The 27,975-nt window shown below is 51.2% G+C and overlaps 2 protein-coding genes across 14 annotated transcripts in view; both read right to left on the reverse strand.

Annotated features, from left to right (window-relative positions):
- Positions 1 to 27,975, reverse strand: part of MAPT (microtubule associated protein tau) — a 126,135-nt gene that overhangs the window by 11,038 nt on the left and 87,122 nt on the right. For 4 of the 13 annotated variants that reach the window (XM_073005173.1, XM_008012253.3, XM_073005170.1 and 1 more), the window contains 5 exons: positions 24,994 to 25,049; positions 22,161 to 22,358; positions 20,625 to 20,751; positions 14,926 to 15,191; positions 896 to 988 (listed from right to left, as the gene is read on the reverse strand). In XM_073005173.1, the coding sequence (XP_072861274.1) occupies positions 896 to 988; positions 14,926 to 15,191; positions 20,625 to 20,751; positions 22,161 to 22,358; positions 24,994 to 25,049 (740 nt within the window). The remainder of the gene's footprint in view (positions 1 to 895; positions 989 to 14,925; positions 15,192 to 20,624; positions 20,752 to 22,160; positions 22,359 to 24,993; positions 25,050 to 27,975) is intronic. The other 9 variants (XM_008012261.3, XM_008012259.3, XM_008012258.3 and 6 more) reach the window with 3 other exon arrangements.
- STH (saitohin) lies at positions 9,842 to 12,230 on the reverse strand (the record flags this gene model as incomplete). Its single annotated transcript, XM_008013397.3, has 1 exon — positions 9,842 to 12,230. A coding segment is annotated over one exon (399 nt), but the record flags the coding sequence as incomplete, so codon positions are not given.

Below are 27,975 nucleotides of genomic sequence, written 5' to 3' on the forward strand. Positions count from 1 at the left end.
AGCCTCCCAAGTAGCTGGGACTACAGGTGCACACCACCACACCTGGGTAATTTAATTTTTTTTTTGTAGAGACAGGGGTCTCACTGTTGCCCAGGCTGGACTTGAACTCCTGGGCTCAAGCAAACCTCCCGTCTTGGTCTCCCAAAGTGCTGGGATTACAGGCATGAGCCACTGCTCCTGGCCAGAGGCAGCCAGATCTAAAAGGGCCAAAAGCAGCATTTCTCTGCCACACCTCAACGCTGGGCAGAGGGACCTGTCACACTTGGGTTTGGCTCTTTGCATCTGGAGTCTCTGCCAAAGGGTGGTGCAGGCTAAGCCTAAGTTGGAGGCTTAGGAATCCGCTCCTGCCTTGAACACACAGGAGGCACAGCTGAGCAGGAAGGTAAGACCTTGGTGTCCACTTATCAGAACAAATGGGTCACCTGTCCACAGTGGAGCCAGTCAACGTCAACCTGCCCAGGTGTCGGGGGAGGAGGCGGCAGCCCAGTCTCAGGTGCCACCACCTTCAGCCCAACTTTCAATGCGCTATGGGGCTCCTGGGGACAGGGCTGGGTGTGAGTGGAGGGAGACCTTGACGGGTATTCTCAGCTTCCCAGGCAGGGGCCGGAGAGAGGGTCCGTCATCCGCCCTATTCTGTACACGCAGCCTGCACGGCCTGGGGGACCCAGAAATGCTGAGACACTCCCTCCTAGAACATGAGGAGGGGGCTTCTGGGAAGAGTTGACTGTGTGAGGGAATGTGGGGAGCCGGGCTACATTCACCTGGGGGGCGCAGCCAGATCCTGAGAGCCCAAGGAGGATTTATTCTATGCAGTGTCTCGCAAGTGTACGCACTCACGCCACTTCCTAAAAATTCAAGCCACAGCACGGCGCACAGGACGTGTGAAGGTACTCACACTGCCGCCTCCCGGGACATGTTTGATATTATCCTTTGAGCCACACTTGGACTGGACGTTGCTAAGATCCAGCTTCTTATTAATTATCTGCACCTTTGATAGCCAGAAAAAAGGATGAGTGACACGTCACCCTGGACCCGCCTGCTTGCTCGCAAAGACGCCTCCACTTTCGATGAGTGACACACACCACCCTGGACCCGCCTGCTTGCTCGCAAGGATGCCTCCACTTTCGGACTTGGCAGAGGCAGTCTGGGGAGTGGCGGGAGATTGAGTCACACCCCAGGGGAGCTGAAGGGACAGAGAGAGGGCTGCCCCAAAGGCATCCCAGAACTGTGAGTGATTCCCCGCGGGCTTTACGAAGCTGGGATTACAGGTCCTCAGGGGCAAGGACTCACTTCACAAAAGGATGGCATCGTCAGGCCGGAATCCCAGAGGGGAGCGCTCACCAGCCTGGGGTCAGTGAAAAACGTGTTAGGCCACACTGATGAGTGAGTAACAGGAAGTTCCCCGGCATCTCCACTCACACCTGGCTAGACCCACCAGAACATTCCCAGAGAACTTCCTGCGGCTGTTCTCAAGCCTGTCGGGCATCGGAATCACCTGTGGATTTTTAAAATCTCAGCCCCTAGCTCTAACCTAGAATTCAAATCTGGAGGAGTCTTTCCAGTCCCTCTGGTTTTGAAAAGTTCCTCTGGTGATTCTGACACACAGCCAGGTTTGAGAAGCCCTGAGCCCGCAGGCAGGACACAGGCCGCTTTGTGGGGAAGACAAATGCGGGGTGTCCCCTCTGTAAGAGGGCTCTGTCCCTGCAAGGGGGCAGTGCCTTCTCCTTCCATCCACCCACCAGCCCCCTCCCACCCACAGTGCCACCAGGTGCGTAACAGAAGCTGAGCAAATGCACCCATGGGGCTTTTTCTCAGCTCTTCCATAAGCAGGGGTGGCCTGGATGGGTCTCCCACGACTGCATTTCTGGAAGGTTCTTTCTGTAGACACCCGGGAGGTATGAAAACTCAGCGTTTTGATGAGAAATGATTTTTACCAATTTGCCTAAAAACTATGAAATAGAAAACCAGGGTTTAGGGAGTTGGAAAAACTTGACATTTTGTCTGCCAGATCAGTGAGAATGCCTTCCTCACTCGGTGACCTTCCCCTCAGGAACTCTGGAAACAGTGGAAAGTGTTTTTTTTTTTTTTCTTTGTGAGACAGGGTCTCACTTTGTCCCCCAGGCTGGAGTGCAGTGACATCATCACGGCACACTGCAGCCTCGACTTCCCTGGACTCAAGGGATTCTCCTACTTCAGCCTCCCAAGTAGCTGGGACCACAGGCACATGCCACCACACCTGGCAAATTTTTTGTATTTTTTGTAGAGATGAGGTCACGCTATGTTGTCCAGGATGGTCTGAAACTCCTGGGCTCAAGCAATCAGCCCACCTCGGCTTCCCAAAGTGCTGGGATTATAAGCCTGAGCCACCGCGCCTGTAATCTCAGCACTTTGGTTTTTATTCATCTCAGATGTAAATAATTGCCAAGTGGAGATCCCAGTGAAAGACCAGCCATGCCAAGGCGGTTTCCGAAATCTTGAAAATGGCACCAAGAGCTCAGTGGCTCTTTTGAGAATGCTGGGTGGAGACCACTGCCCTGGAGGCCCCATCAGCCTGGGCTGTCGGGTCTGAGACTGGGACTCCGGCCTGGCTTCTGGTTCATCCCGTTTTCTTCCCCTTCATTTTACTCGTCTGAATCTTCAATATGCATCAGTATCTAACTCATCTCTTCATAATCTTTTATATTCCTTCAAACAGACTACGTATTTTTATTAGAAAATATAACAATTTTAAAAAACAGAGCTCATCAAAGCCAAAACAAAACCGTTTTCTTACCACCCTAACACAATCAGGATTGCATTTTTTGTATTTCCTTTAAGTCTCGTTTAGATGTAACCATCCCTGTGTACCTAAACTTGGGAGAATTACTGTGCACATGCAATTTTGTATTTTGCTCTAAGAAGTGATACCATATCCTAGGCTGGGCGCGGTGGCTCACGCCGGTAATCCCAGCACTTTGGGAGGCCAAGGCAGGTGGATCACCGGAGGTCAGGAGTTCGAGAACAGCCTGGCCAACAAGGTGAAACCCTGTCTATAGTAAAAATACAAAAGTTAGCCGGGCATGGTGGCACGCAACTGTAGTCCCAGCTATTTGGGAGGTTGAGGCAGAAGAACCTGGGAGATGGAAGTTGCAGTCAGCTGGGATCGCGCCACTGAACTCCAGCCCAGGTGACAGAATGAGATTTTGTCTCAAAAAACAAAAAAGAACAAAAGAAGTGATATCATATCCTAAGCATTCTGTATGGTCTATGGTCATCAGAAGCACTATGTTTAATAATATGTTCCATTCCATTTTGTGAATATTTTCCCCCTGCTATCCAACGTTTGTATTGATTCCATTTTGTACTCCAATAATACAAACAGTCCTGCAGGAGCTGGATTTGATGCAAAGAAAAAAAAATACAAACAACCTCCCATGAACCTCTTTCTGAAAGGAGCTTTTTCCATATGATGGGTTATTTTCATAACACAGAGTCCTAGAATAGAATTTCTGGGTCAAAGTTATAAATATTCTAAAACCTCTCAGTACAACTCTCCACATGGCTTTCTAAAAGGGTTGCATGAGTTTTCCCTGTGAGCCCTGGTGAGAGAGCCAGCCTCATCGTATTGCTGCCAGCACTGACTGGGTGTTTACAATATTGTTTTGCTTATTTCTTTGACCAAAATAAAAGAAACTGCATTGCTGGCTTATCCTGCATCTGATTATGACTGAAATCGCTCCTTTACCCCTTTTGCTGATGGGTGTATTTTTTCTAACATACAAATATTTACATTTTAATTTATTTTTATTATTTATTCTTTTTATTATTTTTAAAATAGAGACAGGGTCTCACTCTGTCACCCAGGCTGGAATGCAGTGGCGCCATCGTAGCTCACTGCAGCCTTAAACTCCTGGGCTCAAGCGATCCTCCTGCCTCCGTCTCCCAAGTAGCTGGGACTACCGGTATGTGCCACCACACCCAGCTAATTTTTAAAAATTCTTTGTGGTGATGGGGTCTCAAACTCCTGGGCTCAAGTGATTCTCTCACCTCAGCCTCACAAAGCACTGGGATTACAGGTGTGAACCACAGTGTCCAGCCTACATTTGAATGTACTTATTTATGTGTGTTTTATAAATTTTTAATTTTAAATTTATATGGGTACATAGTAGGTGTATATACTTGTGGGGTACATGAGATATTTAGATACAGACATACATTGTGTAATAATCACATCAGGGTGATGGGGTATCCATCACCTCAAGCATTGATCATTTCTTGTGTTATGAACATTCCAATTACACTCTTTTAGTTGTTTTAAAATGTACTATAAATTCCTGTGGACTGTAGTCACGATGTTGTGCTATCCAATACTAGATCTATTCATGCTAACTATGTTTTTGTGCCCATTAACCATCCCCACTTTCTCCCTACTCCCCTCCACCCTTCTCAGCCTCTGGTAACCATCCTTCTACTTTCTATCTCCATGAGTTTAATTTTTAGCTCCCACAAATGTGTGAGAACATGTGAAGTCTGTCCTTCTGTCTGGCTTATTTCACTTAACATAATGTCCTCCAGTTCCATCCATGTTGTTTCAAATGACAGAATCTTATTCTTTTTCATGGCTGAATACTCCATTGCATATATGAACCACATTTTCTTTCTCCATTCGTCTGCTGATGGACACTCGTGTTGCTTCCAAATTTTGGCTATTGTGAATAGCGCTGCAATCAACACGGGAGTGTCCGACCTACATTTTTAGATACTCAAATTCTTCCTTTGTAATTCCTTCTCTGGTGTTTCAACGTACAATCCACTCCTCCCTTAGAGATGGATAAATCTCTAATGCCACATCACCTTTCTTGCCCACCATCCCCTCATTAATGACAAGGAGGCCATGTGAGGCCCACAGAGGTTCTGCAACTTTCTCAGGTCAGAAGCAGCCAAAGAAGAATCTAGATCTCAGAGTTCCTGTAGCCACAGGCTACCTTTGTGACAACAAAGTTGTCGTGGGCTGTCCTCAAGGCTACAGCCTCATAAACCTAATAAAAACAATACTACTTTTTGGTGAACACTGAAATTCTCTCCTGCCAGCAAGGAGACACTGTGACAGTGCCTCAGCCCAGGCTGGAGCTGGGGGAGGAGGTGGGACAGGATTTCTCATATTGCTTCTCAAGGAGTTACTGTCACCCTTTGCACAAGTCTTTGAATCAATTCATGTCACCCTCCAATTTTAAGGAACCCCACATAAACTCCTTTGCAGATTATTTTTTTAATAAAAAATAGTTTTAATGGAGATGGGCTCTTGCTATGTTGCCCAGCCCAGGTCTCAAATTCCTGGGCTCAAGTAGTCCTCTGGCCTCAGCCTCTGTAGTAGCCTCAGCACCTGTAGACTTGATGATCATTCTTTATTCATAACTTTTCACTGGATAAGTCTTAGAAGAAGATTTGCCTGCTTTGTTTTTGTTTTTGTTTTTGTTTGAGACGGAGTCTCGCTCTGTCACGTAGGCTGGAGTGCAGTGGCCGGATCTCAGCTCACTGCAAGCTCCGCCTCCCGGGTTTACGCCATTCTCCTGCCTCAGCCTCCCGAGTAGCTGGGACTAAAGGCGCCCGCCACCTCGCCCGGCTAGTTTTTTTGTACTTTTTAGTAGAGACGGGGTTTCACTGTGTTAGCCAGGATGGTCTCGATCTCCTGACCTCGTGATTCGCCCGTCTCAGCCTCCCAAAGTGCTGGGATTACAGGCTTGAGCCACCACACCTGGCCGATTTGCCTGCTTTCAAAAAGGAGTGGGAACAGCTTAGAATTAGAAAACACACACTCACAATAATAAAACAGGAAAACGTAAAGAGTAACATTAGAAGAAGGGGAGGGCATCAACACTGACAATTACAAGAGTGATCATTCTATTTAGCTTTGAGCTTCCTGGAAGCCAAGGCAAAAAGGGAAATGTCATGGGTTACATGACTATCCTTATCTGACAAAGGAAACTTACCAGTTTTTCAAGGAAGAGAACTTTGTTTTCTGTACTAATCCATAAAAGAAATTAAGCAAATGAATCAAAGGACATTAAGCAATAACTCAGTGTCTGCCACATACACAGAAATGTTTTTTCCAGCCGGGCGCAGTGGCTCATGCCTGTAATCCCAGCACTTTGGGAGGCCAAGGCAGGCAGATCATGAGGTCAGGAGATCGAGACCATCCTGGTTAACACGGTGAAACCCTGTCTCTACTAAAAAATACAAAAAAATTAGCCAGGTGTGATGGCAGGCGCCTGTAGTCCTAGCTACTCAGGAGGCTGAGGCAGGAGAATAGCATGACCCCGGGAGGCAGAACTTGTAGTGAGCCGAGATCGTGCCACTGCACTCCAGTCTGGGCGACAGAGTGAGACTCCGTCGCAAACAAACAAACAAACAAAAAACAAAAAAGAAATTTTTTTCCATGTGGCTTTTTCTTGTTCTAACCCCACAAAAAAGTCAACAAGCCTTTATGAGATTTTGCAATAGACACAAGGGTATTTACAAAGCAGACATGAACTACTGCCAATTGTCACATTAAGTCAACATCCTTTACAGAATCTTAGATTTACAGAAGGGAGAGAAAAGGGGAATGGCTGTCATTATGAAATTAGAATCCTGAAATTGAATTTCTCAGCTACAGAAACATATATATTACACTTCAGCTCTGGGGAGGCACTGACAAAAACCATCAAGGGAGAGAACAAAGCGTTGCAAGCTCCCAATTTGGATCCAGGGAACTCCCAGTCAGGGGAGAAATGTCTGAGTCAGAGTTTGACCCTGAAGGAGAGGCTGTGGTGAGGTGGGGCTGGGGGTGTGTGTCCACTCGGTTTAATCAATTTCCTGGAGCACCCAAAGCAGCCCTAAGCTCTCACTAGACCTTGATCTGGTTTTGTTTGGGTTCAGGTCTCTCAAGGCTACTCCAAAGAGCCCAGCCCTCTCTCCCTGGCCTCAAGCCTGCAGTCCCACAGCCCCATGCCTCACAGTTGGCTCCCAGGCTGGCCCAGGCTTGGCCTGTCTCCAGCGCTGCCTGCTTGCTGGGCTGTGCTTTGCCTCACCAGGCTCAGCAGGGCCAGTGCAATGCTCTGCTGGGAATTTAACCCGGGGTGGACACTGGATGCCCACACAAGCCTTCTCTTCAAGTCCAAGGTGATCAGCTTGGGAACTGACACAGGAAAACCTGTCTATGTCCTGTCAAGTCAACTGGCCAAGGAAGAGATCAAATAACAGGGTAGAGTCACCTTCAGAATTATTTACACTGTCCTTTAAACAAGCTCCTTTAAAATGATTTGATTTACACAAGATTTTTCAGAAGCACTGATGTACAGGGAAAGATACCTGGAGGGTCTCAGAGTTACAGTTCTGTCTTAGAGGAGGGTCCCAGCCTGGCACTGCCCCCCACTCACTGTGGAGTCTGACATCTCAGCCCAAGCTCACCTGCATCCCTGGCCCTGATTGAGAAGGAGAGGCAAACGATCCCATGTACAAATTCACTGTATTTATTCCACATAAGTTCTACATAGATGCTTTTTAAAGCGACAACTGGGGCTTTGCTATTAAATATAATGTATTTTTAAGGCCAGGCATGGTGACTCACGCCTGCAATCCCAGTACTTTGGGAGGCCAAGGCAGGCAGATCACCTGAGGCCAGGAGTTTGAGACCCGCTTGGCCAACATGGTGAAACCCTGTCTCTACTAAAAATATAAAAATTAGCCGGGTGTGGTGATGGGCGCCTGTAATCCCAGCTACTAGGGAGCCTGAGGCAGGAGAGCTGCTTGAACCTGGGAGGTGGAGGTTGCAGTGAGCCGAGATTGCACCACTGCACTCCAGCCTGGATGACAGAGTGAGACTCTGTCTCAAAATAAATAAATAAAGTATTTTTAGAATACTCAGTTCTCTATAATTGTCAGTGGTGAATGAGAAGGGAGGAAAGAGGGGTAAAAGGAGAGAGAAATAGATCAGAGAGATGGGCAGAGGTGACTGGGTAGAGACAGAGTAAGGCTGGGAGAAGGTGAAGACAAGAGTGTGTGCGTGCACATGTACGCACGTGCACACACACAGGCGCACGCACACACGCACACACGCACACAGGCACACATACACAGACGCCCTTAAAAAAAAGAGAAGGTCGGGCATGGTGGCTCACACATGTAATCCCAGCAATTTAGGAGGCTGAGGCAGGAGGATCACTTGAGCCCAGGCGTTCAACACCATCCTGGGCAACACAGTGAAACTACATCTCTGCAAAAAATATAAGAAATTAGCCGGGCACTGTGGTGCAAGCCTGTGGTCCCAACTACTCAGGTGGCTGAGGTGGAAGGATCACTTGAGCTCAGGACTTCAAGGCTGCAGTGAGCTACGATCGCACCACTGCACTCCAGCCTGGGCAACCCAGCAAGACCCTGTCTCAAAAAAGAGAAACAAATCAACACACACAGGGAAGGAAGAAAGACACCCAGGCTGCGGCCCAGAACCAAGAAACAGTTACAGCATTCTATCGCCATCTTGTGGCCATCTTCAATATTGCACACCCAAGGCTTTCAAAGCCCCACTGCTCAGGTAGGTTTCTGTCCATCCTGGGATTCCAAGCTCTGTGCTGCTTCAGATCTTCACATCCCAACTACTGGCCTGGACATCCTCCGAGAAAGTGACTTTAGCTCCAACTTCTTGGAGCCAACCAGGCCCCCCATGGCCCCCGGGCCCGTTCCTGGCCATGATCCTGCACACTCCCTTCTCCCTGCTGGCAGCCCCAGTTCTCCTGATCCTGCAGCCTGGGCCCCATATAAGCAACTTCTCTCTTGCCCTGCATGGCCCCTGGGACTCCCTGCTTCTTCAACTCTCCTCTTTGTTTCCCAGTGACCCCCCAAGAAGGGTTGCTGTTGCTGGGCCCTCACCCCCCTTAACCCTCCCCAGCAGCTGCCCACAGCCCGCCCGCTTCAGCACTCCCACGGCCACTGCAGCTGAACTGAGCCTCTCTTCAGGGCCCTCCTCCACTGGACATCCTGTTGGGCGATGTCCAGTGGCTCGCAGCAGCCCCAACCTCTCTTCTGCCAGTGTGAACTCTCCTAGCGCTCAAGCTTCACACCCCTTAGCGCTGGACACACGCCCTCCGGCTGCCCCAGCCGCCTCCAGTTCTAGCTTTATTTTGCTTTTGCTCTGAAGAGCTCCACGTTACCGTGTTCCACTACCCTCCTTCAGCTCCTGCGCCCAGCACTCTGGGTGGGGGCTGTCCTTTCAAAGGCCACTGAACAGGCCTCAAACAAGACTCTGCCTGTCTTCTCTGGCTTGCTGACTTGTGCGGGTTGCTCCCCTTGCATGTCCTTCCCTGGCCAAGCTCTCCATCCTAATTCCTCCGGCTGCTGCAACTGGCCCTGTTTCTCTGCTCATCTGCCCCTGTCCCCTGGCCTGGGCCCTGGGGGCAAAAGCTCTTAGCACAGAGCCTGGTGTTCAGAGGTACCCCATAAATGTTGTCTGAATGAATGAATAAAGGAATGAAATAAGGAAGGAACCAGCTTTTCTGTTCTTTCTTTCTTTTTTTAAAATAGGTCTCAGTCTCGCTCTGTTGCCCAGGCTGGGGTGTAGTGGTGTGATCATAGCTCACTGCAACCTTGAACTCCTGGTCTCAAGCGATCCTCCAGCATCAGCCTCCCAAAGTGCTGGGATTACAGGCACGCACCACTGCGCCCAGCCGGGAGCCAGCTTTTGATGCTGTTATATGTTCTGTTTTACTGGTTGTGTTTTCTTCACTTTTTTTTTGTTTTGTTTTTAAGTTAGGAGTGCAAGGTTGTGTTTTCTGATTTATTTCTGCTCTTATCTTTGTTTCTAGATTCTTTTTTTTTTCTTGTATTCTTTTTCCCCTCCATTAAGAACCTAATTTATATGCTGCAGTTATTTAATTTTTTTTTTTTTTTTTGAGACGGAGTCTCGCTCTGTCGCCCAGGCTGGAGTGCAGTGGCCGGATCTCTGCTCACTGCAAGCTCCGCCTCCCGGGTTCACGCCATTCTCCTGCCTCAGCCTCCCGAGTAGCTGGGACTACAGGCGCCCGCCACCTCGCCCGGCTAGTTTTTTGTATTTTTTTAGTAGAGACGGGGTTTCACCGGGTTAGCCAGGATGGTCTCGATCTCCTGACCTCGTGATCCGCCCGTCTCGGCCTCCCAAAGTGCTCGGATTACAGGCTTGAGCCACCGCGCCCGGCCAATTTAATTTTTTAAATAACAAAAGTATTTAAAACTATGAAATCCTTCTAAGTACAATTTGGGGCGCCTTAATGTAATGTACAGGATTCATTTTACTTTACTTTTTTGACACAGGGTCTTGCCCAGGCTGGTGTTCAGTGGCGTGAACATGGCTCATTGCAGCCTTGACCTCCCAGGCTCAAGCAGTCCTCCCACCTCAGCCTCTGGAGTAGCTGGAACTACAGGCGAGTGCCAACATGCCCAGTTAATTTAAAAAAAAAAAAAAATTGTAAAGACAGGGTCTCTGTATGTTGCCCAGGCTGGTCTTGAACTCCTGGACTCAAGTGATCCTTCTGCCTTGGCCTCCCCAAGTGTTGGGATTAAGTGTGAGTCACCACACCTGGCCCCAACAAAATGTTTTAAAAGCTGGTCCTTTGTCTCTGTGTCTGCACACACCCCTACTCCCGCAGGCCAGACAGGGTGGGGACAACCTTGGCAAGGGGCATGTGGGACCCATGGGCTGGCCTGGCTGGGTCTGAGTTGACTGAGGAGCCAGGCACTTGGAATCTGCAAATAGGAATAGAGTTGGGACCGAAAGTGGAAAATGAGTCACTGGATCAGGGTGCACAGGAGGCCGCAGTGGTTGAGGTTGAGGGTAGGTGTCAGCAGTAAGAACCCAGGGCCACTGAGTCTCAGCCAGGCTGCACACTAGAGTCACCCAGGGGAAGCCCAACCCAAGATGACAACAGGTCCGGGGGGCTCGGGCACTGGAATGGTGTTTAAAAGAATCCCCTCTTCCCCCCAGGTGCTCCCTTTTGCAGTTAGGATGGAACACCGCTGCCCACAGCTCACCACAAATCGGCAGGGTCTATGGGCTTTTCCTGCCTGGCATCCCACCCAGCTCTTCCTCCTTCCCTGCAATCTCTACCCCTGCCCAGCCAGTGCTCCAGTGTGGCCACCCAATCATCTGCATTTTCCTTTAAAAATAATTCCATTTGGGGCCCGCAAAGCAATACATGTTCACTGTAGCACATCCTGAAAACAGAGAAAAGCACAAAGGAGAAAAGAGACGTTTTCTGTTTTTTTTCCCAAATGATTTACAGTAATCTGCGGTGGTTTTCAGCCTCTGCAGGTTCCCAAACCTGACTTGGCTCCTGCTCTTCTGTCTTCAGTGTGAGCATCTGTTCCGGCAGGATTGAGTGATTCTTCAGACTCCCCCAGCTTTGTCTCTTTTGTAGCCAAACATTTATTGAGCACTTACTGTATGCTGGGTACTACATGAGGCCACAGGGACCCAAAAGTCTCAGCAAAACCTCGTGGAGCCTTCAGGCCAGTCTAGGAGGAGGAGGCCTGAGACCCTCCAGCGGGTCGTTTTAAAGGCCCTTGTGCGTGGACCCCGTATGACTTTTTTTTTCTTCTTTTCTGGAGATTCATGTGTTGGTCTTTGTGATGGCTGAGGTTTGGTTTCAGACAATTTTTCTAGGCTTTCCTGGCATTTAAGGGAGGCTGTGACTGTGTCCTCTGCCACTTTTCTATACTTCGTCCCCCAAAATATCTCAAGAAAAGTCAAGTCACCCTTTCTCCTTTAACCCTTTAGTATATTTGGATGTGCCGTCTCCGCCCAGCGTGATGACGTCGTAACCTGGAGCCCTGCCTGCCCCTTTCTATAGTTGGCATGAGGTCGCCTGACTCTCACCCCGCATGGGCACAGGCAGGGCAGCCACAGAGTGGGAGGGACAGTTCTGGATGGAAAGCTGTGTTCGCTGCTCAGCCCCATTCCTGCTGCTCTCTTCAGAGCTGTAAGAACCGGGCCAAATGGTGCCCACACCTTCCAAGTCAACCTCAGATGAACTCAGGGTCAACAGGGGAGCTACCTCCCATGCTAAGCTGAGGGTTCTGTCTCTGGCAACCTGAATCATCCACTCACACAGAGCCCGAGTTAAATTAACCCTGCATTCAATGAGGGCTGGCCACCTGCACAGTCTTGTGGGGGCTACAAAAACGCGTGAGACTTGGCCTTCACCCTCAGTCACGGCCCAGACTAGGGAGCAGCACACGCATGTTCAGTGTGGTCAGGGTTTTCAGGGGCTTTGAGAAGAGAGAGGGGAATCCAGGAAGACTTCCTGGAGGAGATGGCAGCTGAATTTGGGTTTAAGGGAAGGAAGAGATAAGGAGAGAAGGACATTCCCTGCTGTGGCACACCGGGCAGGGCAGGTCAGAACCCAGGGGCCCCCAGGGGTGCATGGGTGGGGAACCCCAGACAGAGAGCAGTAGATTCAGACTGGGGGGAAGGGAGCACTTTGCAGGTGCTGCCTGTCATGTGACTTGAGGAGCTCCTGGGTGTGCCTGGATGGCAGTCGGTGCTGGAGCAGGATGGGGGCACATGGGTGGGCAATGGGAGGAAAGGCAGGAAAGGCCAGTGAGGGCCCCGCTGGGCTCTTGGGCAGCACCAGGGCCAGGCACCCTGGAGAATGAAGGTCACAATGGTCCCGAGATGGGGCTTCTGGAGACGACTTTCGAGAACCGAAGGAGGACTGGAAAGTCTGGAGACGAGGGGGCGCATTGTCCCCAGTGGAAGCGCAGGACAGTTTCCCTCAGCTGTGGTACAGGACAGAGGCCCTGGGTCGCCTGTGAGTTATTTCCCCAAGGCCTCTAATCAGGCCATTGTGGTGGGTGAGGGTCCAGAGACCCTCTTCCACTACAAGCTCCACTTGCCTAAGCAGGGAGAGTCCGGACTTTTAATTTAACCCAGATCGTTTGCCATCAAGAGGGAGATCCTGAGATGTTCTCTTCCTTCCCTCCCTCCTGTGTTCCAGGGAGCTCTGCCCTTGTCCCCACGGCCACAGGGGAGCCACTGTCTGTCCTTTCCTCGATGAGAGGAGGTGCTCCGGGGCACAGCTGAGTCTTCCCCACCTCTGTGCACGGTCTGGCACGCAGGGGCACTCAAAGGCGGCTTGATGCAGAGAGGCAGGGTCTACACATGCATCTCTTTTAACCCAACCGTCCATTTCCATCCTGACGGGATGCGACGCTGCACCCACAGGCTTGTTCAGGGGTAGGGGGGCTCCTGCATCGAAGCCTGGGCCAGGGTAGGTGGCAGGGTTTGAGGAAAGGTGCCCACATGCACTGGTGGCCACCCTCCCTCCACATGGCCCAGGCTCAGGCCCAAGTGATAAAAAATTCAACGGTGTGGAGAGCGCCTGCGTGGGGGCGGCAAGCTGACACACAGGCCCAGGGTTTCAGAAAGCCCCTTAGCTCCCCGAGGCCCAATGCCCAGAAGGCCCAGCACATCTGCAGCCTCAGAGTGAGCTGTGGTCCTCCGCACCCCCAGCCTCCTCTTCACCCTTCCCCAGCTCTGCTGGGTGGTGGGAAGGGGGTCCTGGGCTGAACTGTGGTCCCCACAAATTCATATGTTGAAGCCCTAACCCCCCGCCCCGTACCTTAGAATGTGACTCTATTTGGAGACAGGGCCTTTAGAGAGGTGATTAAGTGAAATATGAGGTCATCAGGCTGGGCCCTAAGCAATGGCGTTCTTTTCTTTTCTTTTTTTTTTTTTCTTGTTTTGAGATGGAGTCTCACTCTGTCGCGCAGACCGGAGTGCAATGGCACTATCTCAGCTCACTGCAACCTCTGCCTCCCGGGTTCAAGCGGTTCTCCTGCCTCAACCTCCTGAGTAGCTGGGATTACAGGCATGCGCTACCACCACGCCCAGCTAATTTTTGTATTTTTAGTAGAGACGAGGTTCCACCCTGTTGCTCAGGCTGGTCTCGAACTCCTGACCTCATGATCCGCCCGCCTCGGCCTCCCAAAATGCTGGGATTACAGGCATGAGCCATCACGCCCAGCCGCCATGGTGTTCTTATAAGATGAGCATGTGCAGAGCCACCAGGAGCACACACAGAGGGAAGACCCCGGCGGCAGGGTGGAGGCGGCTACCCACGGCCACAGAGAGGCCTTGGAAGGCACCCACTGCCCACACCTGGCTGGTGAGGAGGCACACTGCTGCTCTTTCACTGCGGTGCTTTGTATGTCAGCCTAACATACCCAGATGAGGGGCACAGGGACAGGAGCAGAGAAAGGGGTCCAGGCCAGGCCCCTGGAAGTCCGTGCTTCTCCACCTTTAGGAAGCTGGAGAGCTCGCGAGCACCCACTTGCCCCCAGAAGAATCAGCTGATGAAAACAGAACCCCCAATCTCCCCAGAATCCAGAGGAACCCAACCTAAGCAGATGGCCCATAAGTGGAGATGCCCACCTATGGGTGGCAGCGTGTTCTACCCAGAAGGAAGGTGGGGAGCCGCTGTGGGTGCCCTATGAGAGCTTCCGGCCGTGGAGACACAGCCCTGCCATCTCTGTCCGATTAACAGGGGCTGAAGGGGCAAGAGAAGAGCCAGAACGTGCTCTCGCCTGAGGAGAGCACTCTCAGTGTAGTGGAGAGCCCAATAAAGAACTGAATTTCCTTAAGAGGGTCTGGACGGGACCGGGGTGTTATGTGGGGGTGGTAGCCGAGCCCAGGTGCAGGGAGCCCCATACCTCCAGACGCAGCCCCGCACCTCCACGCGCAGCCCCATGGCTCCACGCTCAGCCCCATGGCTCCACGTTCAGCCGCGTACCTCCACGTGCAGCCCTACCCCTCCAGGCGCAGCCCTACCCCTCCGGGCGCAGCCCTACCCCTCCGGGCGCAGCCCCACCCTTCCAGGCGCAGCCCTACCCCTCCAGGCGCAGTCCCCCACATCTCCACGCGCAGCCAGCCTCTCTTACCTTCCCGCCTCCAGGCTGGTGCTTCAGGTTCTCAGTGGAGCCGATCTTGGACTTGACGTTCTTCAGGTCTGGCATGGGCACGGGGGCTGTCTGCAGGCGGCTCTTGGCGGAAGACGGCGACTTAGGTGGAGTACGGACCACCGCCACCTTCTTGGGCTCCCGGGCTGGAGGGGTTGGAAGGGACGGGGTGCGGGAGCGGCTGCCGGGAGTGCCCGGGGAGCCGGGGCTGCTGTAGCCGCTGCGATCCCCTGATTTTGGAGGTTCACCTGGGGAGGAAGGAAGGGAGTGAAGCCAGGACTCAGGTGGGGGTCAGAAAAGGCCCTGGGAGCTGCCTGTCCCGCAGGTCCATTCCCAGGCTCACCACTGGGTTAGGCAGGTGGAAGCCAGGTTGGAAGCGCAGCTACAGCAGCAGGAGGCGGCCGCCCTGGAGAAGCATCTCCTCCTCCCTGCCTTTTTGCTTAGGGACAGAGACACCCCTTTCCCAGGAAAGCAATGGAAAACCATCAACCACTATACAACACCGGCTCCCAGAGAGGTGGCCAACTCGGCCCCTTGGTGTTTGGGTCAAGAGATGGGCTCCAACAAGCTGTGTGGTCTCAGACAAGTCACTTCCCCTCTCTGAAATCAGAGGCCTTAATTTGAAAATGGATATAATTATAATCCCTGCAGCCAGGGTGGCTCCAGGAGGTGGCAGATATGCTTTGCCAATCTCTAGTGCAATTCTTTAGGGCCTTTATCCTAAATAAGGGTGACACAGTGACGGGACCCAGCTGTGCCCTCAAGCCTGGACGCCTCTGACCCTTTCTCCACAGGGTGAATGTTCAGCTGTTCGGCTAGTTCAGGGCTCCTGCCAGCTCCCTGGCTCCTCTGTGGGATCTGGGCTCCAGAACAGGATGCCTGCTCCATACCTGCTTGTCCCTAACTGTCCACATACGCCATGCCACTTCATGCTGCTGTGCCCTGCCATACAGTTCCCCACCTGCCATGCATAGCAGTAAGTGCACCTTTCCAACACCCCAGAAGCTGCTGGGGGGTCTCCTCTCCTCTCCACGCAGATGCTGTCCCTCCCTCCTCTGGGTGTCCTTTACCCCCAAACTTGCTTCTGTTACTGCACTTCCCAGGTCCCTGTTACACTTCAACACTCTGCTATTCTGTCTCATGGGTCCATGTTTTCCGAAGTCTGCCCACGGAACCCTGCATCAGAATCTCTGGAGCTTTCAAGGAGGAAAGTAGGACTTGTCAAGTGCAAATTTCTGGGCCCCAGTGAAAGTGGATAGAGCAGAATCTCTAGGGGTGAGGCCTGAAAAGCTCATTTTTCTCAAGCTCCCCAAAGACTGAAGTCTGAGAACTGCAGGCCTCACTCTGTGCCGAGGTGCGCTTAGCTCCCCTGCAGTCTGAGAACTTAGCTTTCCTGCTGGTCTGGAAGCTTCCCACAGCAATGCCCCTGCCGCTGCCCCAGGCATTCGCTGTAACACATACCTGCTGGCCAGAGCTGGAGAAGGGCAGCTCTTTGTTTGAAGCACCCATGTAGCCAATGGGCAGCTTGGTCAGCGACGAATAAGTACTAGTTTTGTTGTTGTTGTTGTTTTGTTTTGTTTTGTTTTGAATGGAGTCTCACTCTGTCACCCAGGCTGGAGTGCAGTGGCGTGATCACGGCTCACTGCAAGCTCCGCTTCCCGGGTTCAAGCGATTCTCCTGCCTCAGCCTCCCCTGGCTGGGAGGAGAATCCTGGGAATCCTGGGATTACAGGCATGCAGTGCCATGCCCGGCTAATTTTTGTATTTTTAGTAGAGACTTATTTTAGTAGAGACTGTATTTTTGTATTTTTAGTAGAGACTTCTTTGTTTTTGAGACAGAGTCTCGCTTTGTCACCCAGGCTGGAGTGCAGTGGCGCAATCTTGGTTCACTGCAAGCTCTGCCTCCCGGGTTTACACCATTCTCCTGCCTCAGCCTCCCAAGTAGCTGGGACTACAGGCGCCCGCCACTACGCCTGGATATTTTTTGTATTTTTAGTAGAGACGGGGTTTCACTGTGTTAGGCAGGATGGTCTTGATCTCCTGACCTCATGATCTGCCCGCCTCCGCCTCCCAAAGTGCTGGGATTACAGGCGTGAGCCACCGCGCCCGGCCAGTAGAGACTTCTTTAGTAGAGGTTTTACCATGTTGGCCAGGCTGGTCTTGAACTCCTGACCTCAGGTGATCCACCTGCCTCAGCCTCTCAAAGTGCTAGGAATACAGGCATGAGCTACCGCGCCCAGCCAGCACCAGTTTTTAGGATGTAAAGAATTCCATATCTCTTTTTTAAATAATGTTTTTTATAGGGACGGGGTCTGACTATGTTGCGCAGGCTGGTCTTGAACTTCTGGCCTCAAGCAATTCTCCCACCTCAGCCTCCCAAAGTGCTAGGATTATAGACATTAGCCACCATGCCCTGCTGATTTCCATGTCTTGGATGTTCCTGAAGTAGTCAAGCTTTGTGGCAATACAACACATGAAGCCTCTTCTTTTCCACATAAGGAAACAACAGATGGGGCCTCGGCCTCCAGGGCCTCCAGGCTCAGCCTCTCTGCCTCCTCAGATCTCCCATCCTCCTGCTTCCCTGACTTCAGAGACCCAGGGTGACCAGTGGGCTTGGTGGTGGTGGCTCCAAATCCTTTTTGTGCCTCTTACTTGCAGAGTGGTCTTGGGCAAGTCACCTGACCTCCCTAAGCCTATGTCTTCAGCTGAAAAATAGGGAGACAGCCATGCATGGTGGTTCATGCCTGTAATGCCATTGTCCCTGAAGTCAAGGAGAGCACACAGGATTAGAAAGCCCGTCGGACAAACACAGCTGCACAAAATCTGGGGAAGAGAATTCGGACTGCTCCATCTTCAGGCTGTGAACCCTGTGAGAACCCTGCATTGCAGAAAAGGGTCCTGTCGGCTCTAGAAACACAAGCCAGTGAACAGCCACACATGCAAAGGGAGGCTGCTCCCAGTGAAGCAGGCTCCTGAGTACCTGTCTCAGATTTGGGCTCTGCAGGGGGTGGTTTTCTCTGCACTTGCTTGGTCGCTTAAAGAGAAAAATCCACAAAAGCCTCATTATCATCAGGCTTAAACGGGGCCTTAATGAGTCCTTCACATGGCAGGCACCCATGGCCGGCCCAGCAGAGGCCCCGTTCTGAAACAAGGTGGAGGAGGCCCAAGGGGGAGGGTCTCTCCACATGCAGGCAGCCACCGAAGAGCAGGTAAGACCCAAAGGGAAATGCATGACCTTGTTTCAGGTTGTTACAAAGTGTGAGTCCCCTGTAATCCCAGCACTTTGGGAGGCCGAGGTGGGCAGATCACTTCAGGTCAGGAGTTCGAGACCAGCCTGGTCAACATGGTGAAACCCTGTCTTTACTAAAAATACAAAAATTAGCAGGGCTTGGTGGCCTGTGCTTATAGTCCTAGCTACTCAGGAGGCTGAGGCAGGAGAATTGCTTGAACCTGGGAAGAAGAGGTTGCAGTGAGCCCAGATCATGCCACTGCACTCCAGCCTGGGTGACACAGTGGGTGACACAAAAAAACAACAACAAAAAACAGTGTGTGAGTCAACCGGCCCCGTGTTAAGTGAAAAAAACAGCAGGATCCAAACCCTACCTAAAATCCTGTCAAAATTCTGGGAATTATCCCTGGATCACCATGTATATGAGAAAACACCAGGCCAGAAAACACGAAGCGAAAAGACAAAAACAATGGGCCTTAGTGAACGGCCATCCTTGGGGCTGCCACCGCACCACATGTGTGTGTGAAATGCCACTGCAAAGACACGCAGCAGGTGGCGGGCAGGCTCTGGGCAGCTTCCTCAGGCCAGGGAGAAGTAGAGTCACCAAGATCCAGGCCAGGCTTTGGCCACAGCCTGCAGCAAGAGCCACAGGCTGCCTGCACACCACCAAGGAGCAAGTGCAGGTCAGACAACCCTACGTGGTGCAGGGTCTAAACCCAGTGGCGGAAAACTTCACTGGGGCAATGGGAGAGAGAAGTGCTCAGGCAGGCTGTCCCTAATCCCCAAAGAGGATGACTGTTTTCTTAGTTTTTTTGTTTGTTTGTTTGTGTGTTTTGAGACGGAGTCTCACTCTGTCACCCAGGCTGGAGTGCAGTGGTGCGATCTTGGCTCACTGCAAGCTCTGCCTCCCGGGTTCACGCCATTCTCCTGCCTCAGCCTCCTGAGTAGCTGGGACTACAGGTGCCCACCACCAAGCCTGGCTAATTTTTTGTATTTTTAGTAGACAGGGTTTCACCGAGTTAGCCAGGATGGTCTTGATCTCCTGACCTTGTGATCCGCCCGCCTCGGCCTCCCAAAGTGCTGGGATTACAGGCATAAGCCACTGCGCCCGGCCTGTTTGTTTTGTTTGTTTTCGAGAAAGAGTCTCACTTTTGTTGCTCAGGCTGGAGTGCAATGGCGTGATCTCGGCTCGTGGCAACCTCCGCCTCCCGAGTTCAAGCGATTCTCCTGCCTCAGCTTCCTGAGTAGCTGGGATTATAGGCACCTGCTACCACGCCCAGCTAATTTTTTTGTATTTTTAGTAGAGACAGGGTTTCGCTATGTTGGCCAGGCTGGTCTCGAACTCCTGACCTCAGGTGATCCACCCTCCTCAGCCTCCAAAGTGCTGGGATTACAGGCATGAGCCACCATGCCCAGCCGCGACTGTTCTTAATAGCACCCCGGCTGCAAAATAACTAGATGGATGCCTTACTGGGTACTCAAAACTGACTGGGTTTTACTCACAGGAGCCCAGGGCAATGGGCCCAGCCTGCGACTGCTCAGCTAAGACCCTCAGGTTTTGCAGCAGACTCCTAATGTCCCCAGCAAGTTAAGCTGCCTGGGGGTTGAGCCCTAAGTGACGTTACCCATCATGACCTATCCAGGCTGCTGCTCTGTCTCCAGAGACATTTGTCTCTGGTCGCATTTGGGGACTGCAAACACACCATGCTGGGGCTGCCTCTATGGAACCCTGGACTTGGGGCCAGAGAGGCTCCAAGAGCTGCCATTTAGTAGCCATATGACCACATTTTCCTCAGGCTTAAAATGAGCTGGTTAGACTCAGTCAAGCAAACTCTCAGAGGCTCGATTTCTTTCTTTCTTTTTTTTTCCTTTTTCTGTATTTTTTTTTATCATGCTGCAGAATCAGCCTCAATTTCTTCACTGATAAAAAGTGAGGATTCAGGCTGGCAGTGGTAGCTCACGCCTGTAATCCCAGCACTATGGGAGGCCAAGGCAAGTGGATCACCTGAGGTCAGGAGTTCGAGACCAGCCTGGCCAACATGGCGAAACCCCATCTCTATTAAAAATACAAAAAATTAGCCGGGCGTGGTGGCAGGTGCCTGTAATGCCAGCTACTAGGGAGGCTGAGGTAGGAGAATTGCTTAAACCCGGGAGGTGGAGGTTGCAGTGAGCTGAGATCGCGCCACCGCACTCCAGCCTGGGCAACAAGAGCAAAACTCCATCTCAAAAACAAAACAAAACAAACAAACAAACAAAAACGTGGGGATTCAACATCTGCCTCAGAAATCAGAAGAACTGTGAAGGAAATGAAGACTCTGGTGCTTAGTGAACTGCAAGGTGCTGACCAGCTGCCAGGGGCCGTTCATTCTCAGTGGCCTAAGGCCTCCTAAAATGAAGGCTGTACCTCTGAGAGCTTCAGCTTCCTCTAAGATTCAAGAGAACATTCTTCTTACCAGAGCTGGGTGGTGTCTTTGGGGCGGGCGGGGTTTTTGCTGGAATCCTGGTGGCGTTGGCTTGGCCCTTCTGGCCTGGAGGGGCCGCTCCCCGGGGTGTGGCGATCTTCGTTTTCCCATCAGCCCCCTGTAAATGAAACACGGTCGAGGGTTTTTTCACCATTGGGAAAAGTTGCTGCCACCGAGTCAACACCAGCCCCACTCCACACCTTGACTCAAAACGCGGTTAAGACTGGGGTGACGTTTTGCCTTCTAGATGCCACAAGTGTCTGCTACAATCATGAGGGCTTGCTGGGCACACAAATCCACATCCCCACCCAAACTCTAAGTTCCCTGAGGACATTTCCTCTCAGAGGAACTGTGTGCATTAGTTATCATTATGAGCAGTGCCAAGGCCAGCAGAGCTTACAGCAATGATCCAGTCACTCTCCACTGCATGTCAATCAATCGGCAGGACAATTAGTGCACTATGCGTAGGCGGATATCCATTTTCTGACTCTAATTATGGTTTTATTTGGCTGATGGTGGTTGGTTCCATCAGAGGCCCTTGGAGACAGTGTTGAACCTGGCCAAGGATGCTAAAGAGAGCTACGCTGTGTTCTTTCATTCTCTCCCAAACAACCCTAAGGCGTCAGGAACTCCTTGGGTGTGCTCAGAGCAGGTGAGCACCTGAGGAGGGGAGCACCAGCATCACTGACAAAGCTGGCAGAGTCAGGCATGGCATAGTCTAGGGACTAGGGCAGTCCCTGGGTTCGGCTACCCAGCAGATGACCCTTAGACATAACACAAACTCAAAAAAGAAACTGACATTAACTAAGGACCACAAGCTAGTCCAGGGGGGAGTGGGCTCACAGGGCAGTGTTGCTGTGGCCTGATGCTGTCCTACCCAGATCAGGGCAATCTGGAAGCATTTCTGTTACCAAAATCAGGAATGGGCAAAGGAACCCAATGAGAGTAGCTATTTTGGGTTTGTTTTTAAAAAAAATTTTGCGACAGGGTCTTGCTCTGTCACCCAAGCTGGAGCCCAGTGGCACAATCTTGGCTCACTGCAACCTCTCTTCTGGAGTTGGAGCAATTCTTGTGCCTCAGCCTCCCGAGTAGCTGCAATTACAGGTGCATACCACCACGCCCGGCTAATTTTTGTATTTATAGTAGAGACAGGGTTTCACTATGTTGGCCAGGCTGGTCTCGAACTCCTGACCTCAGGTGATCCACCCTCCTCGGCCTCCCAAAGAGCTGGGATTACAGTGTGAGCCACCGCGCCCAGCCTTAGAGTAGCAATTTCGAAACCAAGGTCCCACCAGGTGTCTGAGGGGCTGCTGCTATGAGAGCCTGTGGGGTGCTGAGAGGTACGGCCCCCAGCTCTCTTTTCCTCTTTGCCCAGAATTCTAACTATTTACACGGTGCTTCTGTGTCAGAGCTCATTTGAAGAAAGGTCTTTGAGGCTAAAAAAACAAAAAACAAAAAACAAAAAAACCCCCACATTTGCAAACCACAGCAGAGCAGCCTGGTTCTTTTCAAAGGTGGTTTCCTTACCTTGAGTTTCATCTCCTTTGCTCCAGAACTGCCAGTTCGGGGAGTGACAGAAGAGACGTATTTAGGAGAGGAAGGTGGCTCTGGGCACACGGCAGGACTGGAGGGTTGGATCAGAGGGTCTGAGCTACCAGGAGTGGGGTGTTTGGGGCTAAGGCAAGGCCTATTTTTCAAGGTTTTAGCAGAGGAACGTGTGGATGTCTTAAACATAAACATAAATAAAATCAAAATAAAAGTCAGCACATGGAGGAGGAAAACAAACTGAAAAAAGGACAGTAACTAAAAATAAATAAGGCAGGTAATGGTTGAAAGCAGTGATCTCCAGGCTGTTTGAATCAGGTACCCTTACATCCCATCTGATCAGTAAGAACAGGAAAGTGACCATCCTCCCCAGTCATACTTCTTATATGACCAACTTACTCAACTCACATCTGACAAAGCTTTTAGAAGAGGACATGACAAAGGAATGGAAGTTCTAGTATGTTCTTTCTCCAGCCTGTTAGATGTGACTGTGCCCCTGAATTTGGAGACCACTGGTTGAAAGGTGCTTCACATGAGTAAGTTGATGGAGATCATCAAGGTACATGAATCTTAGGATGTTACTCAAGAAAATGTCCCCAAGTGTGTCATGGGTCTGAAGGGCCTTACTTTCTACTCAATTCCAGGCAAGGTGCTTTTTTGCCTGCCCATACCCATGGCCTCTTCCACCACACTGACAGACTCAATCAGGAGTGTGCCCGCCCCATGTTGGAAAGATTCTATCTTAGGTTACGCCCACCCCCACCACACATGTGTTTTCTGATTAAAGTCTCAAATCAAACTAATATTAACACTATTTGGTGAATCCTAATCTGGCCAATGTTAACTCTTTTTTTTCATTGTTTGTTTTAGAGACAGGGTCTCCCTCTGTTGCCCTGGCTGGAGTGCAGTGGTGCCATCACGGCTCACTGTAGCCTCTACCTTTTGGGCTCAAGTGATCCTCCCACCTCTGCCTGGCCAATTAAATTTTCATTTTAGAGATGGGGTCTTGCTATGTTGCCCAGGCTGGTCTAGAACTCTTGCGCTCGGGAGGTCCTCCCACCTTAGCCTCCCAAAGTGCTGGGATTACAGGCATGAGCCACTGTGCCAAGCCTCCAATGTTTTCTCTTTTTCTTTTTTTTCAGTTTGCCAGTGTAAACAACACAGCTAACTTTTGAACCCATTCCACATGAGGAAGCAGCCAGAGACAGGTGTCTGCACACCTGTCCCTGTGGAGGCGGCGGGGGCTGGGGGGACCTGGAACCGGGATGCGGGATAGATGGTGACTGACACCCACAGTTCATCCTACCCATGGGGGATTTTGATGGGTGGGCATGGCCCCAGAGGAGAAGGGGATGTTTAGAGGGGAAGAGGTAGCGCTCTCAGAAAACAAAGTGGGGAGGCTAAGCCTCGAAGTGTTTCCGAGAGCAAGTCAGCTCAGAGAAGGGTCCTAACCCAGACTTCATTGGGCTTCTTGGGGATGTTATCTTATTGCTTTCCAATTCCCCATGGAAGCGGCCGAGACCCTCTGTGTGGCCAGGCTTGGTAAGGAGAACCCAGGAGATGAAGCAGTAATGGGAGAGGAGGGACACAGGCTGGGGCCCTGGGGCTGATGACAAGAAAGCAAAGCTGGGGTGAGGGTATTGATGACCCTTCCTTCCTTGCTGCACACAGCCCCTCTCCACCAGCAGCACTCCCCACCTGGCCGAGGTCCACAGTAATAGATCTATCCCCTCCCTAGAATCTAGGCAACTCCAGGGCAGGGATGTCGTACCCATGTGTGCTGCATGAATGAATGAATGAATGAATGAATGAATGCATGCATGCATGCATGAGGCTGGTATTCCCTGACCCCTGCCCCCGGCACTAAATGTGCACCATGATTGACAAGCAGCTGTCACTATCATTTCAGGGACCCAAAGGGCAGCTCTCCAAATTCCCGCAGGCCCTTCCGCTGCCTCACTAGGTGAGGCTGGGGAGCCCTGACTCTGCAGGCACTTCCGGGAGCAGCCCCCAACACACCAACACACCACCGAACACTCAGAGCTATGTGGCAACTGGAGATGCCCTCTGGGCTCCAGGACTGATTAAAATTCAGCTGTTTCAGACAGAATTTATGCTGAAAATTTTAGATATCTTTAAGAAAAATAGGTCTTATCTAGAGCCACGGTGGGATTTTCCAGGAAAAACGCCACTGTGCAATTACGGGAGCATTTTCCCAGACACCAAGTCATTGAGGGAGTAAACGATGGGTGAAGTGAAATACTGAGAAGGATGGGCAAAGATCAGGGTGCAGTTTATGCAGTGAGCAGATGGCTTCATTTACTGTCCTGGGGTTGGTTTTCAAACACAACTTCATTTACTGTCCTGGGGTTGGTTTTCAAACACAACTTCATTTACTGTCCTGGGGTTGGTTTTCAAACACAACTTCATTTACTGTCCTGGGGTTGGTTTTCAAACACAACTTCATTTACTGTCCTGGGGTTGGTTTTCAAACACAACTTCATTTACTGTCCTGGGGTTGGTTTTCAAACACACCTTCATTTACTGTCAGGGTCTCACTGAAACTACACTAAGAAAGCTGGAATTAGGAGCATGACTTCATGAACCTGCCAACTTCTCTTCCCTGGGGTAAGTTTCAAAACCAATAAATGCTGGACTTTTAAAAAGCCTGCCCCAAAATACAAAGCACTTTAAATGACAGCTGTACTTTAGTGACAAATGCTCCCCACATTATATATGAGAACGAATCAGGCATAAAGCACAGCTTCTCTGTAAACTGGACCAGCTGCAGAGTTCCGTGGCATCATCAGCTTACCTTGGCTTTTTTGTCATCGCTTCCAGTCCCGTCTTTGCTTTTACTGACCATGCGAGCTGATAAAATATAAAATAAGAATGCTTGTCACACTCCATTTCCACTGTTCACAGAAAGAGCCAGCTGTGGTGAAGTTGGATTTCTCTGGGATAGGTCCGTGTTTTGTTTAGTTGGGTCTGGTGGAAACCAGTTGGTTCTCTTCTGCCTTGAATGTGCTAGGTCTCACATTGTTAGTATCAGCATAGCACACTGGGGTCACTGATTAGAGCAACCTGGCAAGAGGGGGCAGCAGGCTGGCTGAGGGTGGGACCATGCAGAAGGGACGCAGCAGAAACTGTCACAGGGACATGATGACACGGAGGCTATCTAAGGAAGGTGCAGTCTCCCTAACCCACAGGCTCCTGCCCTGTTTCTGCCAGGGTCAGCCTCACCCCACTGGGACCAGCCCCACTCCATGGATAGGTGTTTTAAAAGCCTCAGGGCCATGGATATTGGTAGCTCAGTGAGGACTCAGCCTCTTGCAAGATCCAAGGACGGGGGTGGGTGAGTTGTCTCCACACTGCAGCCAGGCTTGGCCCTGGTTCCCTGCGAGGTGCCTGCTCACCCTCTGGGCCTTGGAAACTGCCTGGAGTCACCCAGCTCCCTTGCCCATGCGGCTAGATTGTCAGCAGCCCTGATTCCCACCTTCCTGGCCATCTTATGCTGACCACCCCATCTCCATTCCTGGTCACCTGCCTCCAGAATAGGAGAGCCTGGCAGGGTTGTCTTTGTCCCCTAGTTGCTGGTTGTACCCCCAAAGCTTACCCCTCACTAATGGGGGCTTTCGCCACCAGCCCCAGCTGCTCTCAGATGACCCAAGCCCGGCCCAGCCCTGAGCCAGGCCTGGTGGGTTTCTTGCCACTTACTGGTCTTTGAAGGGCACGAATCCTCACCGCTTCCCCAGTTAGCTACAAACCAGTTACCATCATACATTCCCACAGACAACATCAGCCTTCATCACACTCCCTGGTGAAACCAACCCACTGACCTGTCTGCCAGCATCAGTGCTAACTCACCCTTCTCCTTCTCTTGACAGTCACTGCTGAAAACTGATGATAGATTTTCTTCTTTGGTTTTAATATCATATTCCCTCTACCCCACAGACAATCGGGTCTCTTGCAGCTTCTCGTTGGCTATTGTCACCTGGATTTCTAGAGGGACCAGCAATGAGTATGCCCAGAGGTTTTCCAACTATACTATATGGCAGAATCACCTGCCAAAAGACTCCCAGGCTTACCCCACAACTGGGGTTGTAAGCCGAAAGTGGCTCCCGGTAACCCGCACTTTAATAAGAGCCCCAGGCGGATCTGACTCACGTGTTCTTTCCTTTGCCCACATCAACCAGCACCATCCATGGCACAACAAAATCACCTGCTAAATCAACATTTCCCAAACTGCAGAAGCACTGAACAAGTCCTCCTCCAGGAAATGTTAGTAGGTAGAATCGAGTAAGTTTGGGAAACCCACTTGTGACCTTCTCAGAGGGTCACAATGACTGTTAGTACGTTAAAGGTTCTGACAAGTCCAGCAGCAGAAAAGCCTGTTTAACTTAGTTTAGTCTGTTTTTTTTTTTTTTTCCCCGCAGTCACTGGGCCATGGAACTCTTTTTTAACCCAGACACACCTCTAGTAGGCCAGTAGTCAAGAAAACATCATTTCAGGAAATATTGTAGTAACCTGTCAGGTCAGTTATTTGTCCCCTACTGTTAGAGGATATAGGATATACTTTTTCTCTCTTAACTTTATTTTATTTTACTTCATTTCATTTTTTGAGACAGAGTCTTGCTCTGTCGCCCCGGCTTGGGGTACAGTGGTGTGATCCTGGCTCACTGTAACTTCTGCCTCCTGGGTTCAAGCACTTCTGCTTTAGCCTCCCCAGTAGTTGGGACTACAGGTGCCCGTCACCATGCCCAGCTAATTTTTTTGTAGTTTTAGTAGAGACAGGGTCTCACCATGTTGGCCAGACTGGTCTCGAACTTCTAACCTCAAGTGATCCACCTGCCTCGGCCTCCCAAAGTGCTGAGATTACAGGCGTGAGCCACCGTGCCCGGCCTCTGTCTTAACTTTTCAACACAGGCTTCTTTATCTATAGCATTTCAAAGTTTTCTCTAAAAGTAAAATCGAATACAAATTTAACAGATGCTTGCAACTGTGAGCTTCAGTAACATCCATTTCTGGGCTTGGCAAATAACTGTGAAATTCCAAGGGCCCCAAATTTATGGACAAGCTTGCCTTGTGGCTATGAGGTCTCCCATGGGACACCAACTCTCCTCTCCCTGATACTTGGGACTCTCCCCACACCAATCCCATCCTGTGGGGCTGCTGTGGTCATGCTCCTGAGGGCTCAAGATGGGCCCTGCTCAGCCTCCTGCAATGCCAGCATGTGGATCTCCTTGTCCTCTGCTGAGGGAGGTGGCGGCATGTGGACCAGGGAGATCTTGTGTCTGCTCCTCATCTTCCTGCCGCAAGGCAGAGCGGGTGGGGGCAGGGTGCTGGGCCAAAGGCACAGTGTGGGCTCTGGGCCACCTCTGAATGCTGTGTGTGTCGCCTGCTGTGTGTACCCTGCCCATCTCCGTGTTAGGAGTCCACACTCCAGTACCTCCTGGGAGGCGCTGTGGGACGCAGGACAGGTATGTCTTTCAGAGCCAACCTACCTGGATCCCAAACCTGGCTCTGTCACTTACTACTCAGTGACCTTCGGCAAGTTACTGTACTTCTCTGGGCCTCCGTTTCCTCATCTGCAAAGTGGGGCTGCTGGTGCCTACATGGGAGGGTTGGAGAGTTCTAGACACCATGAGGGAAGCTGCCACCCTGCCGGTGGAGGGCACCCACCAACCTCCTGTGGGCTGATGGGCCATTGTGGACACATCAAGTGGCCAGAGAGTCAAACAAGGTGGGGAGCACGCGGCGGGGGTGCTGGTGACATGCAGAGTGGCAGGCAAGCGTG

Source organism: Chlorocebus sabaeus, chromosome 16, assembly GCF_047675955.1.
Source record: "Chlorocebus sabaeus isolate Y175 chromosome 16, mChlSab1.0.hap1, whole genome shotgun sequence".
NCBI classification, from domain to species: Eukaryota; Metazoa; Chordata; class Mammalia; order Primates; family Cercopithecidae; genus Chlorocebus; species Chlorocebus sabaeus.